At 42.7% G+C, this 14402-nt stretch overlaps 5 protein-coding genes across 5 annotated transcripts; 1 reads left to right on the top strand and 4 right to left on the bottom strand.

Annotated features, from left to right (window-relative positions):
• Positions 1-81: 81 nt before the first annotated feature.
• H6S33_011533 (uncharacterized protein) lies at positions 82-1261 on the bottom strand (the record flags this gene model as incomplete). The annotated part of the gene is made up of 3 exons (XM_044842905.1): positions 82-220; positions 283-1117; positions 1192-1261. 3 exons carry the CDS (start codon positions 1259-1261, stop codon positions 82-84), a joined length of 1044 nt encoding a protein of 347 aa, XP_044696301.1.
• A 1834-nt stretch (positions 1262-3095) lies between these two features.
• H6S33_011532 (uncharacterized protein) lies at positions 3096-4921 on the bottom strand (the record flags this gene model as incomplete). Its single annotated transcript, XM_044842904.1, has 8 exons — positions 3096-3302; positions 3362-3523; positions 3575-3964; positions 4019-4225; positions 4295-4477; positions 4572-4640; positions 4708-4775; positions 4846-4921. The coding sequence occupies 8 exons, from the start codon at positions 4919-4921 to the stop codon at positions 3096-3098; spliced, it is 1362 nt and encodes a 453-aa protein (XP_044696300.1).
• An 838-nt stretch (positions 4922-5759) lies between these two features.
• Positions 5760-8540, bottom strand: H6S33_011531 (uncharacterized protein; the record flags this gene model as incomplete). Its single annotated transcript, XM_044842902.1, has 9 exons — positions 5760-6289; positions 6345-6462; positions 6529-6711; positions 6762-6938; positions 6988-7315; positions 7379-7502; positions 7553-7798; positions 7856-8013; positions 8086-8540. The coding sequence occupies 9 exons, from the start codon at positions 8538-8540 to the stop codon at positions 5760-5762; spliced, it is 2319 nt and encodes a 772-aa protein (XP_044696299.1).
• Positions 8541-11874: 3334 nt separating this feature from the next.
• Positions 11875-12438, top strand: H6S33_011530 (uncharacterized protein; the record flags this gene model as incomplete). The annotated part of the gene is made up of 4 exons (XM_044842901.1): positions 11875-11932; positions 11987-12068; positions 12131-12278; positions 12337-12438. The coding sequence occupies 4 exons, from the start codon at positions 11875-11877 to the stop codon at positions 12436-12438; spliced, it is 390 nt and encodes a 129-aa protein (XP_044696298.1).
• A 1460-nt stretch (positions 12439-13898) lies between these two features.
• Positions 13899-14262, bottom strand: H6S33_011529 (uncharacterized protein; the record flags this gene model as incomplete). The annotated part of the gene is made up of 2 exons (XM_044842900.1): positions 13899-13911; positions 14060-14262. The coding sequence occupies 2 exons, from the start codon at positions 14260-14262 to the stop codon at positions 13899-13901; spliced, it is 216 nt and encodes a 71-aa protein (XP_044696297.1).
• Positions 14263-14402: the final 140 nt, after the last annotated feature.

Below are 14402 nucleotides of genomic sequence, written 5' to 3'. Positions count from 1 at the left end.
AGTATAATGTTTAAAAACAGGACGGATATAAAACAAAAACAATGTGAATATTTCAGAGCCTTTCACTCTAATAGTTCAGCTCTACTCATCGCCTTTGACGCGCCCATTTAGCATACCCTCAGTGTCCCTCTTTTTCCGTCTAAACACGCTTACTGCCATTCCTAGTAGTTTGTAGATCCAGCCTCCACTTACTAATACCCCACCAATAATGTTCACAAGCCTAAAAGCCACAATTAGCTTGACATCCTAAAGCGCACTAGACTAACACCACAGATTACGTACCTAACAATGAATTGTATCACAGGTGTCCTTGAATCTGTCACCGTTAAACTAATCGGCTCAATATCGTACTTGAAAAAGATTCCAGGTACATTATGCGCTGGAACTGCGCGCGATTGTTCGGTGACCGCATATTGATTCGTTGCCAGCCTCCTCCCTGTGGTGTAGCTCTCGTAGATGGTCGGCACAACAGAAAGGTAGTACTGGAACTTGTAGAAATGATCTTCCGTTGTTGCGACGACACCATCGAGTGGGTTGATAAGCTTCGGGTAGTATTCGCCAAAAGAAAGCTCATTAACAACGTGTGAAAAGTTGAATGAGTCATGTTCAATGTGCTGACCCGCATCCCAGTATCCGTGCCCCTTCGCAGTAATGTGGAAGTCACCCTGAACACGATTTACGCCCATGCTACCATATATTCTGCAGCTCGTTCGGTCGCCCACCTTGGGCCCCCTCGTTTTTCCAAATTTTGATTTCCTTGCCTTTTTCAGGACGTCGTAAACATGCTCCTCCCTTCGCGGAATCTCGACCAGCCGGTGAGCGCTTGTATCATCAAATGTAGTTGCATCCTTTCGGAGGAGGTCGCCTGCTAGGATACGGTCGGCGGCAGCGTCCTGCACGTTGATGTGGAGAGCGTCGCAGGGCATCGCGACGGTAATGTCGAGATTTATTTGCATCTCATGACCGATACTTTTTTCAACAAGGAAGTGCTGCTCTTCGATGCCATCGAAATAGGAACCCATCTCGTGCCATGCGAGCCATAGACATGTAGTAATTAGGAGTAGTGTTACGATTCCGCCGCGGGAGGAACGTGTAGTATAGGATGCGCGGGTTTTAGCTATGGAGGGGCATGGTTAGCGTTCAGCCCTATACTCAGGAACCAGGGCGAGCTTGATGGCCTGAAAGACTTACGAAAGGCGTCAAAGGTGCGTACACTCTCAGTGAGGCCGCCCTTTTTGTCACCAAAGAATTCTTCGTTCATCGTTGCATTGGACGGTGTATAGTTTCGGAGGATTGGTGAGAGATGAGAGCTAGGTGTGTGTTTTGAAGAGGCCAGGTTGCTCCACTGAGTTTAGGCGGCGCGGTATGTTCTGCGGCGGTTGCCGTGGGGCTGCTGTCCCTTACTGAATTGCAATTGCTACTATTTTTATGAACAATAGTGATCGATTATTAGATTATCATTTTCTGAGAGCTAATAATATAGTTAATGTGAATAGTTAATAATTATAAAATACCGACGGGAAGAAAGCTCGCTTTTGCCAAAGACTGGGTGTTTGTATGCATGCATCATACTACGTTTATTTCAGGGCTTAGGGTTGTTACTGTTAAATAATGTGTTACCCGGCATTCGTCTACTTAAAAAAATGTTTTCCACCCCCTGTTTTTTTACTCTGAACATCACCACAATATCGCCAATGGCGTCTCAGATGGTTTATTACAATTGGCAGAAGTGCCAATTGTCTTGCATTCATCATGACATATGATATCAATCAAAACTAAGGTCAGTTCCATTAACTTCTTTCCTCTTACCAATTTTTATTTCACCCCGCGAAGATTAAATACTGTTTTCATGCACCACTCTCAGACCTTCGGGTCGGTGATGATAACCAGAACTCAAAGATCAAAATACCATATGAGCACAACCCAATTTCCTCCCTTAAATAATGATGATACATCTTCTTGTTGAACCCGTTTCTAACAATAAACGTTCCCAGATAGTCAATATACATAGCTTGTAGCACGACCGGCACCCGTAGGCCATGGCGATCCCATAAGGCCCAGGATCGATATAGTTCGCTTAGTGTTACTATCGTTTCTCTAAATACTAACGATTCTTTGTATATAAATCGATTATAATATTTCGGTCCATGATTATATTGATTATGCGAATTTAGCAGCAAAGGATTGTGTTTCTCAGGGAGTGTTTTTCTCCCCCCCCCCCCCCGCGGGGGCCCGAGCACGGACTATCAGTGTAAATGGGAACTATTTTTCCTCATACAAAATTTTGGGAAAACTACTTTACTAGAAGCAAAAACAAAGGCTCTCACGCAGAGTTTTCCACCAATTCCCACCATCGGTTTTTTTTTTTTTTTTTTCGCTGTGAAAACTCCAAGGCACCACACACTTGGATTGTGATCTACACTAGACTTGTTTATGTTGTTGATTTTACAGGAATTGACTCTTAAGGATAAAAACAAAAATTGTCCAGGTGAGATTGCTAACCACACTGGGTGCTAAGATTGATTTTCTTAACCAAACGATCCGCGCTAGGTATATAATCTCTGAATCCACCTGGCGAAACAACCTACTCAGTGATTATGAACACCTCAGATGGACACTTATTTTGGAATTCCTTTCACTTACCGTTTTTTGGTACATATCCTATATTTACATTGAGTCGCAGGGGGATATTTCATAAACTAGGACCCTTCACCGCTCTACTACAGGAATTCCCATTGCATTTCTATCCTCCGGTAGTTCTATGCTAAGAATTCTGGCGATTAATAACCTATACTGAAGCGTCCTAGTTGTAATATTGGTGAATTCATTCGCTTCGCTAGTAACATATGTAGCCATATTGGGCTTAGAAATGACACTTGGATCATAGATTGATGGGGCGGCGATTAAGATGCAATAGTTGGGATAGGGATACACAAGAGAGAATTAAACTTCCTTCTCAAGTAGGCAGATTTTGCTCGAGATTAGTTCATTGTAATTGCCAATCATTCATTCAGCAATCCAGAAAACCTAAAGCTAGCATTCATAAATCATGACTAGTACAAATCAATTCGCCCTTCACCCTTTTACACACCCTTTCAAGATTCGCTCGCCCTCTCTGGGCTAGGGTTGAGATAATCAGAGCTTTCTGCCGCCTCATACTCCGCAATTAAATCCGCAACTACTGCTCGAGCCTCATCAAACTCACCCAAGTCATTGGCAAAAATCGGCTCCTTTTTGTACTGTTCCAAGAACGCATTTCTTTTCCTGAGACGATCATATTGGCCGAGAATACGCTTAAACAGCTAAAAGTTGGGGTGAGTTTATTAGTTGTGAAAAGCATAATTTGGGTGGGAAGACGAACAGTAGCAATACTGGTATGATTTGCTAACATCAATCCACTAACACGATGTGACATTGGCATATGTGGGCTCTTCTTTGTCAAGGCAACTTGGATACTTGCAGGTCCCCAAGGTATAAATGTTGCCAGTCTTCTTTCGCGAATACGAAGAAGAGATTTATGAACCTGATTCGTTAGTATATTACGTAGACAAAGCACAGGGGTGCAGATACTGACATCAGTTGGATCGGCCTCTCCCTGGATGATATTTAGGATTGAGATATAGCAGCTGTTCTTTGTAGTATTTGTCATGACCATCCTGTTTTTGGGCTGCAGCAGACGGCGCATGACATCTAGCACAGTTGTTTTCCGGACTGTTTTACCTTGATCGACGATGTCACCCGTGAATGGGGTGTACGATGTCATGAGAAAGTGACAACGTGGCGTGGGTATCAAGGAGGCAATGATTCCGACAAGATCATTGTGCATATACCCAGGATATCTGAGAGTAGTGGTACTAGCAGACATGACAGTCGAAACCAACTGATTGGTCTGCGCAAATGAGGGTTCCTGGACGTGAAGCCTATCTGCTGCGATACGAGTCAAAGCGCCGTTGTCTAAGACAACCTAGAAAATCAGCCTTAGATATATGGTGAGGGATTCGCGCGGATGAGCACATACCACAGAATCAGCGTTCTCTGTGAGGCGTCGCATAGCGAGCATACTGTTGTAGGGCTGAACTACGACATCCCCTACGCTTTGTGTATCGGGAAAGACGGAGTATGTCTGGATCAACTTCTTCGGGAATCGATCATTGAGCCTCTCCAGAAGAAAAGATCCGAGCCCTGAACCTGTACCGCCAGCTATGGAATGTAGCAGCATAAATCCCTAATATCGTTTCCAATTTACATTAGCCAGGAGCTTGGTAATAGATGTTCCCCTTATACTTAGGCATACCTCTAATGAATCACTCCCGTCTGCCTCTCTCTCGATCATTTCCATAACCTCCTCATAAACATTCTCTCCCATGGCATAACCGGCGGCCCAATTGTTCCCTGCGCCGCTTCCGTGCTTTGGGACGTGAAAGTTTTCGGGGTTGTAGATATTTTTGTACGGACCTGTTTGGATCCCATGAATCACCTAAAGCAGCACCATCCACTGTCAACCCTGCGATTTTATGGGAAATAGTCCTTATTGTAAGAGACCACGCCCAGAAAGATTCATCCTCACTGACTCTGGGTTCCAAATCTAGTAGGATGGCGCGAGGAATGTATCGTGTATCGTCGGATTGGTAAAAGAATACCTGTGTCCAGCCTCTAAGTCAACATCCAGCGCCCTTGGCAAATTGCATTTGAAGTTTGTGTACCCACGTCTTTTCTATCGGTCCCTTCCTCCACAGATTCGAGATTTCCATCCGGTGATATTCCATGCTCCTGACCTATCTTGCACAGATTTCCTTGTCAGATACTACTACTAAATCGAGAAGAATCGGGGAGTGATTAACCCACAAAGCGTTTGCCAAAAAGACGATCCGACTGCATTTCCGCACTGTCCAGCCTGGATACTGATAATTTCTCTGGGCATATTGCGAAATTGGTGGGTGTATAGGGGTGTAGTTAGGGTCCTTCTTGTTGTTATGAGAGGAAAGCTCCAGCGAGGGGGGTTGTTCTTGCGGTGTCTGTGCAACGCGCGTGTTTTGCCAAGATAACTCTAAATCAACGTCCTGTGCCCAGACTGCATGTGCCACGCTATTATTTACAAACCTGCAAGTTGCTAACCCTGGTAAATCTTAAGCTTCAGACATTACTCTACATGTATGAATTAATTGGTGGATATGCTGGCCCGGCCCCGACTGCCCCCGCGAGAAAATAGGAATTTCTCTCTTCTTTAAGCTGTCGATTAATGCTGATCCCTTTGAATTTCGTGGAGCCAAAAAGCCATATATATAGCAATTGCGGAAGAATTGATTGGTGCTCATTATCTTAAGTTTGTTAACAAAGCTACACTCTTAAACATCACGAAAAATGATCAGCGTTTTTAATGGCAGCTTAAGGGAAGGTTAACTAATTTATTCATAATAAGCTTAAGGGATAGTAATGATATCGTTAGAAGTCCGAGAGAGTTTTTAATTAAGCTTCCCGATATATAAAGGATGCGGGGTCTATAAAATCATCATTAATTCTGTCATAATGAAGCCCAAACTATGTGAGTTGTACGTACTAGAGCATTTAAATACATGAAGAAGTGAACCCAAATAACTTGCGCAATTGCACCGTAACAGAGCTATTTAGATGTAACGCTAGAAATGAACGGGAACTGACTCGACCAAGGTTATATGAGCATTACAGCGGCATTTGATAACAACAGAATGAAAGTAGCATATACACTGAAAGTTTTCGCAGCCGCATAGCTTTTCATAGAACTAGGCGTAATTTCCCAACGTCCTCTGAAGATTCTGTAATACCAGACATCGAGTGGCATCCCCATCCCTGTAGACAGGCGGGATATCGTTTTTCGGCTGCAGTGACCATGCTTCCAATATCCTGGTCTCTATAAGCTGAGACATCCCATCCAATCTCCCTTTAAGTTCAGGAGAAGTCATGTCTGATATCTCCGCTAAATTAACGAAGTTCTTCATGCCAACAAGATGGAGCTTCAGAACAAAGCAGCCGCTTGTGATCTCTCCACAATATTTATATTCGGGCTGAGCGCGTTTTTGATAGCTCTGTACTGTGGAAAGAAGCCGTCGGTACTTTTGAAAGTCCAAAGATATGGGTATTTGCGGCGTGCCGTCCTCCGAGGTAGTTACGGGAGCTTTTCTATCTTCTGTGTCCCATACTCCAAACCTGCTTAACGGTGCATCCAGGTGCATTTTACTGGTCCCAGTTGACTTGATACGTGCAGAATGGTCTTTTGAATTGCGAATATCGGTGACCTCGTCTAAAAAATGGGCTAAAGATGACATCTTGTTAATATATGTGATTTTTATAATTCTAGGTAAACTAACCATAGTATGGGGTCACTGGGTTTCCACTTTCGACTCCTAAGAACTGGTGATAAACGTTTTTATCGTTGACAATTTCTCTCAGCTGTTTGAACAAACGCAGGTGGAGATAACCGATGTCCTATTTTTCCTTTTGTAAATAATGTTCTAGGTTATAGTATAAGGTGCTCCTCTTGTAAGAACTCACCTCCCAACTCCTCTCGAGATGGCGGACCATTGGACACTGCAAACCTTCCACAATGCAAAACACACCATGAAAATCTGACATTTCCAGTAAATTCCCCGCCACGGAGATAAAAACTTTAATCATCTGGGTTCTAGAAGCAATCGTATCTAAATGCATAATTTCCAATGCGACCCAGTGCTTGACCTGTATTTACTGTTAGAAAATTAAAAATCAATCAATAGGATACCTAGTACCATTCTCTGTCTCTCCAGAATTCTCTCTATTCTCTCAACTGGCCACCAAAAGGGGGCCTGGCTCTCAGAAAAGAAATCATTCGACGTGTATTCCCGAGGAATTTCCATTTGTGCCTTCTCCTTCCAGTGTGAATCTAACGCGCCCATCTCACAACCATCACGAAAGAGGATAACATCCTATTACTTTTTAGCACACAGAAGTCGATCCCCGGGAGAATATACTTACGACTAGGGAAATATAGTTGGCCAAATCATCAATATTTATGGTAGAAAGACCAACAGGCACAAGGTCGCACTTAGTTGGCCTGGCATAAGACATCTTGATGTCCCTGAAGCTGACCCAACCTTTCTTTTGATGTTTTGCGTAAATCTTATAGGCTTCTTCTAACTTGTGATGCCTAACCGAAACACCATACAAGTTACGGGATAGCACAGTTTTCTTGAAGGTATCAAGAACATAACGAAATATTTGGAATCGTAATTCCAAAATTTCATTACACCAACTAAAGTCTTCCGGTTTTTCTTTGATCCAATGCAAAATAAAATGGACGAGACTAAGCATAGAATATTAGCAAAACTGACTAGGAGTTCTAACCAATAAATAATACAATTCTTACTTCACCTCCTGAGCACTATTTCCAACACTGGTCTTGAGCTGATCAAACACAGTCTTCAGCATCGTAATATTTCCTACAAGCATCGACCCACAGAAAACCATATTGTCAAAAAGACTTGGGTAATCTTGATAAAATTAGTAAATATTTCGCATTCTGGGTAGTTTAATCACCTACCGTGGGGGGTGAGAACGGGGTGGGCCAGTTCTGCGACAATGCATTCAAAGACACCAGCAGTGATACTGCACACTCCATTTATTCTTTCCACGGTGATATATTCTCGACCACCATCACGAATATGAAGAACCTCATTACGTCCTGGGCGCACATAGTTGCGGTTGAATTCTGCAAAATAATGAAAAGTCGCAGTAAAATCCATTTCATCATCATCAATTGTCTCTTGAGAGGTATCTCTCCCAAAAACTACCAACAAGTTAGCAGAAGGGTCACCTTGATTTACCTTAAATGAATTTGTGCTACCTGTTGTTTGGACTTTAATGTTTTCGTATTTATGCAGCTCCCTGTGCAGCTCTGTTTCCTGCCTCTTGGTTACTTCCCCTACCTCTTCTGTTTCCTTCTTTTCTCCGACATGAACCTTGGATTTGGATTTGAAACCGTTCGTAACTTTAGCCATCATTCTAGACTAATGTCAGTTATATTTCTACTCGCCTTTTTTTTTCTTTTCCTTTTCAGACTGAACATGATTGTACCTTGCACGGAGGGTATTCCGCTCCTCTTCGTCCTCAGTATCATCATCAAAGTAGCTTCGAAGCTCCGGCTCCTCCTCCTCCGGTGCAATAGCCTCAAGAACTGTTCCTCTTCTTCTTCCCTTGGGAGTACCTGCCATAGGGGTGCGGGGTGTGGCAGGCGTAGCAGGTGTGTTAAAGGTAGTAGGTGTGGTAAAGGTAGTAGGTGTTCCAGGTGTTGTAGGTGTTGTGGGGGTGATGGGAGTGATGGGTGAGGATGAGAGGGAAGCAACATGTTCGATAGTTTGGGATAGTGATAACTTCCGGCTATCTTTCGAAAACAGTGTTCCTAGTTTCCTAGTTTTATGACTTGATGTCGTCTGTTGCAAATCACCACTCCCAGAGCTTTCTGAACCAGCTCTCTTAAAGAACCTTGAGAGAGTACCTCTCGAAATCGAGCCGTTCAAGCCAGTATCCATAGTTTCCTTTGAAATGGCTATTGTTCTAGGAGTTGTTGTGTCGTGTGTAGGAAGGGTGATTGGCAAGAGACGGCGGGCGGACAACACTAGGAGACCCACGCCAAGCCCTTCAAAAAGTGGGCCGAGTCAGATTTCATGACGCACAGAAATACATGTTGGCGGGTAACTCCTGTACTACATGTAGTAGTTAGCATAACCACATGTGCAGCCAAACTCATCATACAGTGAGTATATACCTATATAGCTACATGTAGGCTCTTGCCGCACAGACCGAGCCTTCACTTGGATATAGCAACTCTACTTGGCATGGGGGGAGCTCCTGAGACGACGTAAAACAAGTACTATGATGCGTAATTATATATAATTCCCTTCAGAAATAATCACGACTCGACTCCTCTAACGCCATTATATAACTTGGGTGTCTTCTAACAATCGGTGGACTGTGAACAAATATATTCTGTTCGAATTTTCCACTTCGACAAATACTCGATTACTATAAACAGCTAGGGATAGGCAGTACTGCAGTCGATGTCTTCCTTCACTTGACACAGGATATACGATCGATAGCGAACGAACATGTACATGTCTGCGCTGGGAATGTAGAACATTCCCTTTGGGGGAAGAGCGTGGCGAAAACCGCTTGTCTAGAAGTAAGTCTCTGCATGCATATGCTGAATTGAATGATCTTTAAAATTATAAAACCTACGAGATAACATACAGGATGATTGGGGCCAAGAAGAGGGCGTCATACCAAAGATTAGGTTCGTCGATGGCGAGCGTGATTATTTAATATCATCGACACTGCTGGCGCCGCGCGCGCACCAATTTCATGCTCTGAATTGGTGCCATCACTCTTGCAATTGATAGATGTTTGTATCATATAAATTATAAAGTGATGCTTTATAAATCTACCATGCTTAATATTGATGTAATATGCTTGAAGCGATGGATAATGAGAAGTATACGTATAGAGGAGCACCTATTCTTTCTTCAAGTAATGGAGAAAGAGAGACGTATGAGAGGGATCTAATGCTACTCCAGATTTGAGCAGAGCTTTAAGGTCATTGGAGATAGAAGTGGTGAGTTTAAGTGATTACGTCATATGCATAAGTACATGTACATATGTATATGTTCCGTCCCAGCTGTAGTCGACGTCGCGGATACTCGGGCTGATTATTGGCCAATCGGCCGGATAGCCCATTGCAATTAGCCAACTGGGGCGATTGATGAATGACCTATTGTACTGTTAACGTTTTTGCTTACATGGTATTTGATCTCCAAAAATTGAGGGGGTCACTATGAGCTTTTTGTTTCTAGTTTTCATTCCGGATTCCCCTTAAGGTTGCAATATTCTATATCCATCTCGGTAAAAGGTTGTCACCCCCAATTACATATAAAAAACACTTTGTTCGCAATTACTGGTATAGCCAGATCTGTAGACTAGAATATCGAATCATAGTAGAGCGGGGGCAATTGGAAGATCATGGCAGTAAATGTAGGCCCTCTTTGACTTTTTATATAATGGCTCTTGGTAATAAATTAAACTAGACAAAAATAATGGTACAGTGGAGTCCCGATAGTGGCATTCTCGATAATAGCATACCCCGATTCGGTATGGGCAAATTCGTTCTCGATACGAGTATATTTTCGTCGATAGTAGCACACGAAGATTCGTTTCCGACCATATGCTACTATCGCGAGACTCCACTGTAGTCTGCGCATGCAGAGATACTGAGCCAGAAACGGGCCGGGGCCAGTTAGAGACAATTTAATTGGTTGGCAGACAAGGGGATATTCTGGATCCATTAATTTCAATCTCAGCTTTCCATCCAACATGTACAGAAAGGTCGGTTGGTAAGCTAGCTGGGATCGAGCCAAAGTAACAAAATTAATTTATTATGGCGTAGTTTTCTAACCAGAGATTTCAATAGATAGCTAGATCTATCTACTAGTACCAATCAATCCGACTAGTACTCCAGTTGTTTAATTCGGGGTTTTAATTTTTTCGTTTTTGGGTTCTTAAACTGTATCCCGAAATCCTGACTCTTTGTTGGTCAAAAAAAATATCATGGCTATAAATTTGGCTGGCTTGATCTAGCTCAGCTGATCAGCTAGCTGTCTACGTCTATACTGCCACATATATATTATATTACATAACAGTCATACATCACTATCTATAAATAGTATAAGCTTCCTCATTGTAATCACGAAGCATTTCTATTGGTTAGAACTGCATACCGTAAACAGACAAAGAATTACTCCCGAGATAGAGGAATGCCGGGAAGAGAGCTGACATGGAAGGACAAACAGTACTCACAGCTAGAATTAACTGCTATATAAACTCATATATATCAGCCTTGAACTCCAAGATCTTATTAAGAACTCGTGCGAGCAAGGAGGGGTCGGTGTGCTGCGCAGCGGCACCCGACCCTGATTGTGAGCACTTTATTGAGAAATAGGAACTAATATAATACAACTACAGTTACATACTCATGCCAGAGGTTTTAACGATTGATCAACGTAAATAGATTGGTCGGTGTAGTTGTTGCTCTCCGAGGCTTTAGCTAATCTATGTGGACAAACAGATAGATATTCAAGTCAGAATGGGTATTCCATTTCCTGACTATAGCGGCGCGCCCGGAGGCCGCACTGCACTTGTATACTATATAGCTATTACTGGACTTTTGTCGAATTTCGGCAGGCATTGGCCAACCAGACAAAATCTCAGTGACTGTTTGCCAAATCTCACATATATGTTGGTTAATAGGCCCGGTGACGGAAAATATATCCCAGCTAGGCGCCAGCTTATGATTATTTAAACATACGTACATGTACCTGGATTTAAATGCTCAGAGAAAGTTACCCGATGGTGGGCTCAAGCTATACGTACATACGTATACGTACTACATGTATACTCGTTCTTCGACAATATTACCAGCTTCATCTCCGCCCCGATCAGAAAAGGAAGCATATTCATATACGACTTCTTATATAATTATATGTGTTCAAAAGGAATAAACAAAGTCATGGCCCTACGACGATTTACACGTTTACTTTATACCGTATGTTGCCTAGAAGTATATCTACTGTTTCTTAATTACAAGACAGATTCGCTGAGAAGATTTGCACGAATGACGTAGCAACCGTTCAAAGTCAATCCCCGGAAGCTCTACTCCAGAAAGACTCACCCGACCATCCAGGGTCCGTAAAATATGTTGATGCCTGGAGAATATGGAATCAAGATATATGCTCGTCCTCATCTTCGATACATGACTGAAGATGACTCGTAGATGGATGGTTCCGTGAAATATCGAACATGTGGCCTGGTCATGCTATGACGTTGAAGGTCAACAAGATATTGCATCACGAGAAATCAAAGTACCAAGATGTTCGTTACTTCTTAAAGAAAACCACACAGGGACGTTTATTAACTGAATTCCTCCCAGGTTTTGGTTTTGAGAGCAGTGACTATGGGAATGTTCTTGTTCTGGATAATGTCATCCAGTGTACTGAGCGTGATGAGTTTGCGTGGGTTTAAGGTTTCTAGATTAAACCTAAGAAAGCTAATTGTTTGGTTATATGACCTGTAGGTACCAGGAGATGATCACGCATTTAGCTATGAATTCTCACCCCAGTCCTAAAAGGGTCCTGATAATTGGTGGTGGTGACGGTGGTGTCCTTCGCGAAGTTGTCAAGCATGATGCTGTTGAAGAAGCTATTCTTTGTGATATTGATGAGGTAGGCAGCTTGATAGGGAGTGACCAACTCACCTGTACTCATACACCCCACGTATTAGGCCGTGATCCGTCTTTCAAAACAATATCTCCCTCACATGTCTAAGGGTTTCCAGAATCCCAAAACAACTATTCACGTCGGTGACGGGTTCAAATTCCTATAAGATTACAAAAATCCATTTGATGTTATCATTACCGACTCCTCTGATCCGGAAGGGCCAGCAGAGTCTCTTTTCCACAAGTCGTACTTCGAGCTTCTATTTGGTGCGCTAAAAGTAAGACGCGTTTTCAGTCCTAGTTTGGTTAAACATAAGATAGAGACGTACAGGCACTAATATATGAACAGGAGGGTGGAGTTGTCACCACACAAGGTTGTCGACTCTTTCTGTTTTATTGTTTGCAATAACCGCCCCTAGAACAAGTTCCCACCGCCACTCCTGAAAACTCATCCCCACATCAACTACAAAACAAGAGATCGGGAGAGAGAAAATGAAAGAGAATGACCAGAGCTCAATCAAAGTTTTATCCTTCCCTCGGTACAGATCACTAATTTCCGGGTGCATAGCTGAGAACCAATGGCTTCACTTGAAGTTTATAAAAGATCTAAAGAAGGCCTACCACGAAGTCTTTCCTATCGCCGAATATGCTTACACTATGGTTCCGACCTATCCATCTGGTCAGATCGGTTTTATGGTTTGCAGCAAAGATGCAACCAGGGACGTCAAAAAGCCACTTAGGTCTATTTCAGATGACGAAGAGGAGAAGATGTTTAGGTATTATAATAAGAAAATCCACGAGGCTAGCTTCCTTCTGCCCACTTTTGTTACAGCCGCATTAAAATAGCCATATATTGAAAGCTAGTTTAAAAGTATTCGTTATAATTGGAATCGTAGGACAGTTTTTCTTTTTCTTCTCTTAGTTTACGTATATAAAAAAATTGTCATAGACTACGGTCCGCATACAATTAATGAATTAAAAAAAAAACGTATATTAAAAATGTGAGGATAGAAGTCTGCTGTTCCGAGTGATCGATGATGACGTATATTATATATTGGATCTAGTTGGTATCCAGCATATCCAATGGTTCCCTTAGCTAATCATCTATTGCCATCTCAGATGGGAGTCGGGTCTAATCGATTCTTGATGTTCAAATGATATATCCACGTACGGGGAGGTTCCACAGCTATTTGTAGGGCAATGCTCCACTTTATAGTATAGGGTAGGGAATAAGCGGATAATAAGTAACCATCTATAGTTTATATTACCCAGGCTCATGAATTGATTGTGTATAATGTTGGGAGGTCGACCGTAATGAATCGTCTCGGTATCAAGTCACATCCAATCACTCGTCACATACTCGAGTAATCCCCCCTCCCAATAACCCCGCTCTTATCAAACCACCCAGATGATGTCTCTCGCCGGTCGGGTAAATTTAAATCACACTGATTGCCAAAAATGTCCCATCGTTTTCTAACCATTTTCCCCATCGATCAATTATTTTCGCGGTTCCCCGCGCCGACCGGAGATGCTTTTCAACAAAATTCAGAAAGAAACCAGTCGCTATTGTGTTGATAAGACGGATAGGGGCTATGTAATTGTTTCGTTGAAGGCTGAAATGTTTGTGTTATGAATCGTATCTGGGTAAAAGTTAGACAAGCATTGATTGACAGCTGCAATCGATCTTGAGATCGACGCATTTTCCACTACCCTTGGCAAAACAGCAAGTATGCAAAGGTATCTATAGCCGAATTTATCGATAGAGCGAAGATGAAAAGAATGTGATACCGGTACAGCCGTTCATCCGTCACGGGAAGATCGTCGGTAGAGTGCCTGGTGTGAATCGCACCTTCGGCAAGGGTGTTTCGAACAATGTTCATGTAGGGGATTGTCGTCGGTAACTCGAAACAGACGGAGAGAACTCTTGTGTAAAATATCATCGTTACCAGTCGGGGCCCCATTTCCTCCCTCACCCCACTAAAGCTCTGCATTTTCGCGGTAGTGCAAAAAAAAAAACCCCTCTATGCTTGGAAGACAGCCATTCGGCGCGATTTGTTGTCGTGAAGATCAACTGATTCGAAATTCGGGCCTTTGATAGATTCCAAATTCGACGTTTGTTTATTGCTTTTGG

Source organism: Morchella sextelata (assembly GCF_020137385.1).
Source record: "Morchella sextelata strain SCLS chromosome Unknown scls_6, whole genome shotgun sequence".
Lineage (NCBI taxonomy): Eukaryota > Fungi > Ascomycota > Pezizomycetes > Pezizales > Morchellaceae > Morchella > Morchella sextelata.
This window is presented reverse-complemented; position numbering and strand designations above follow the sequence as displayed.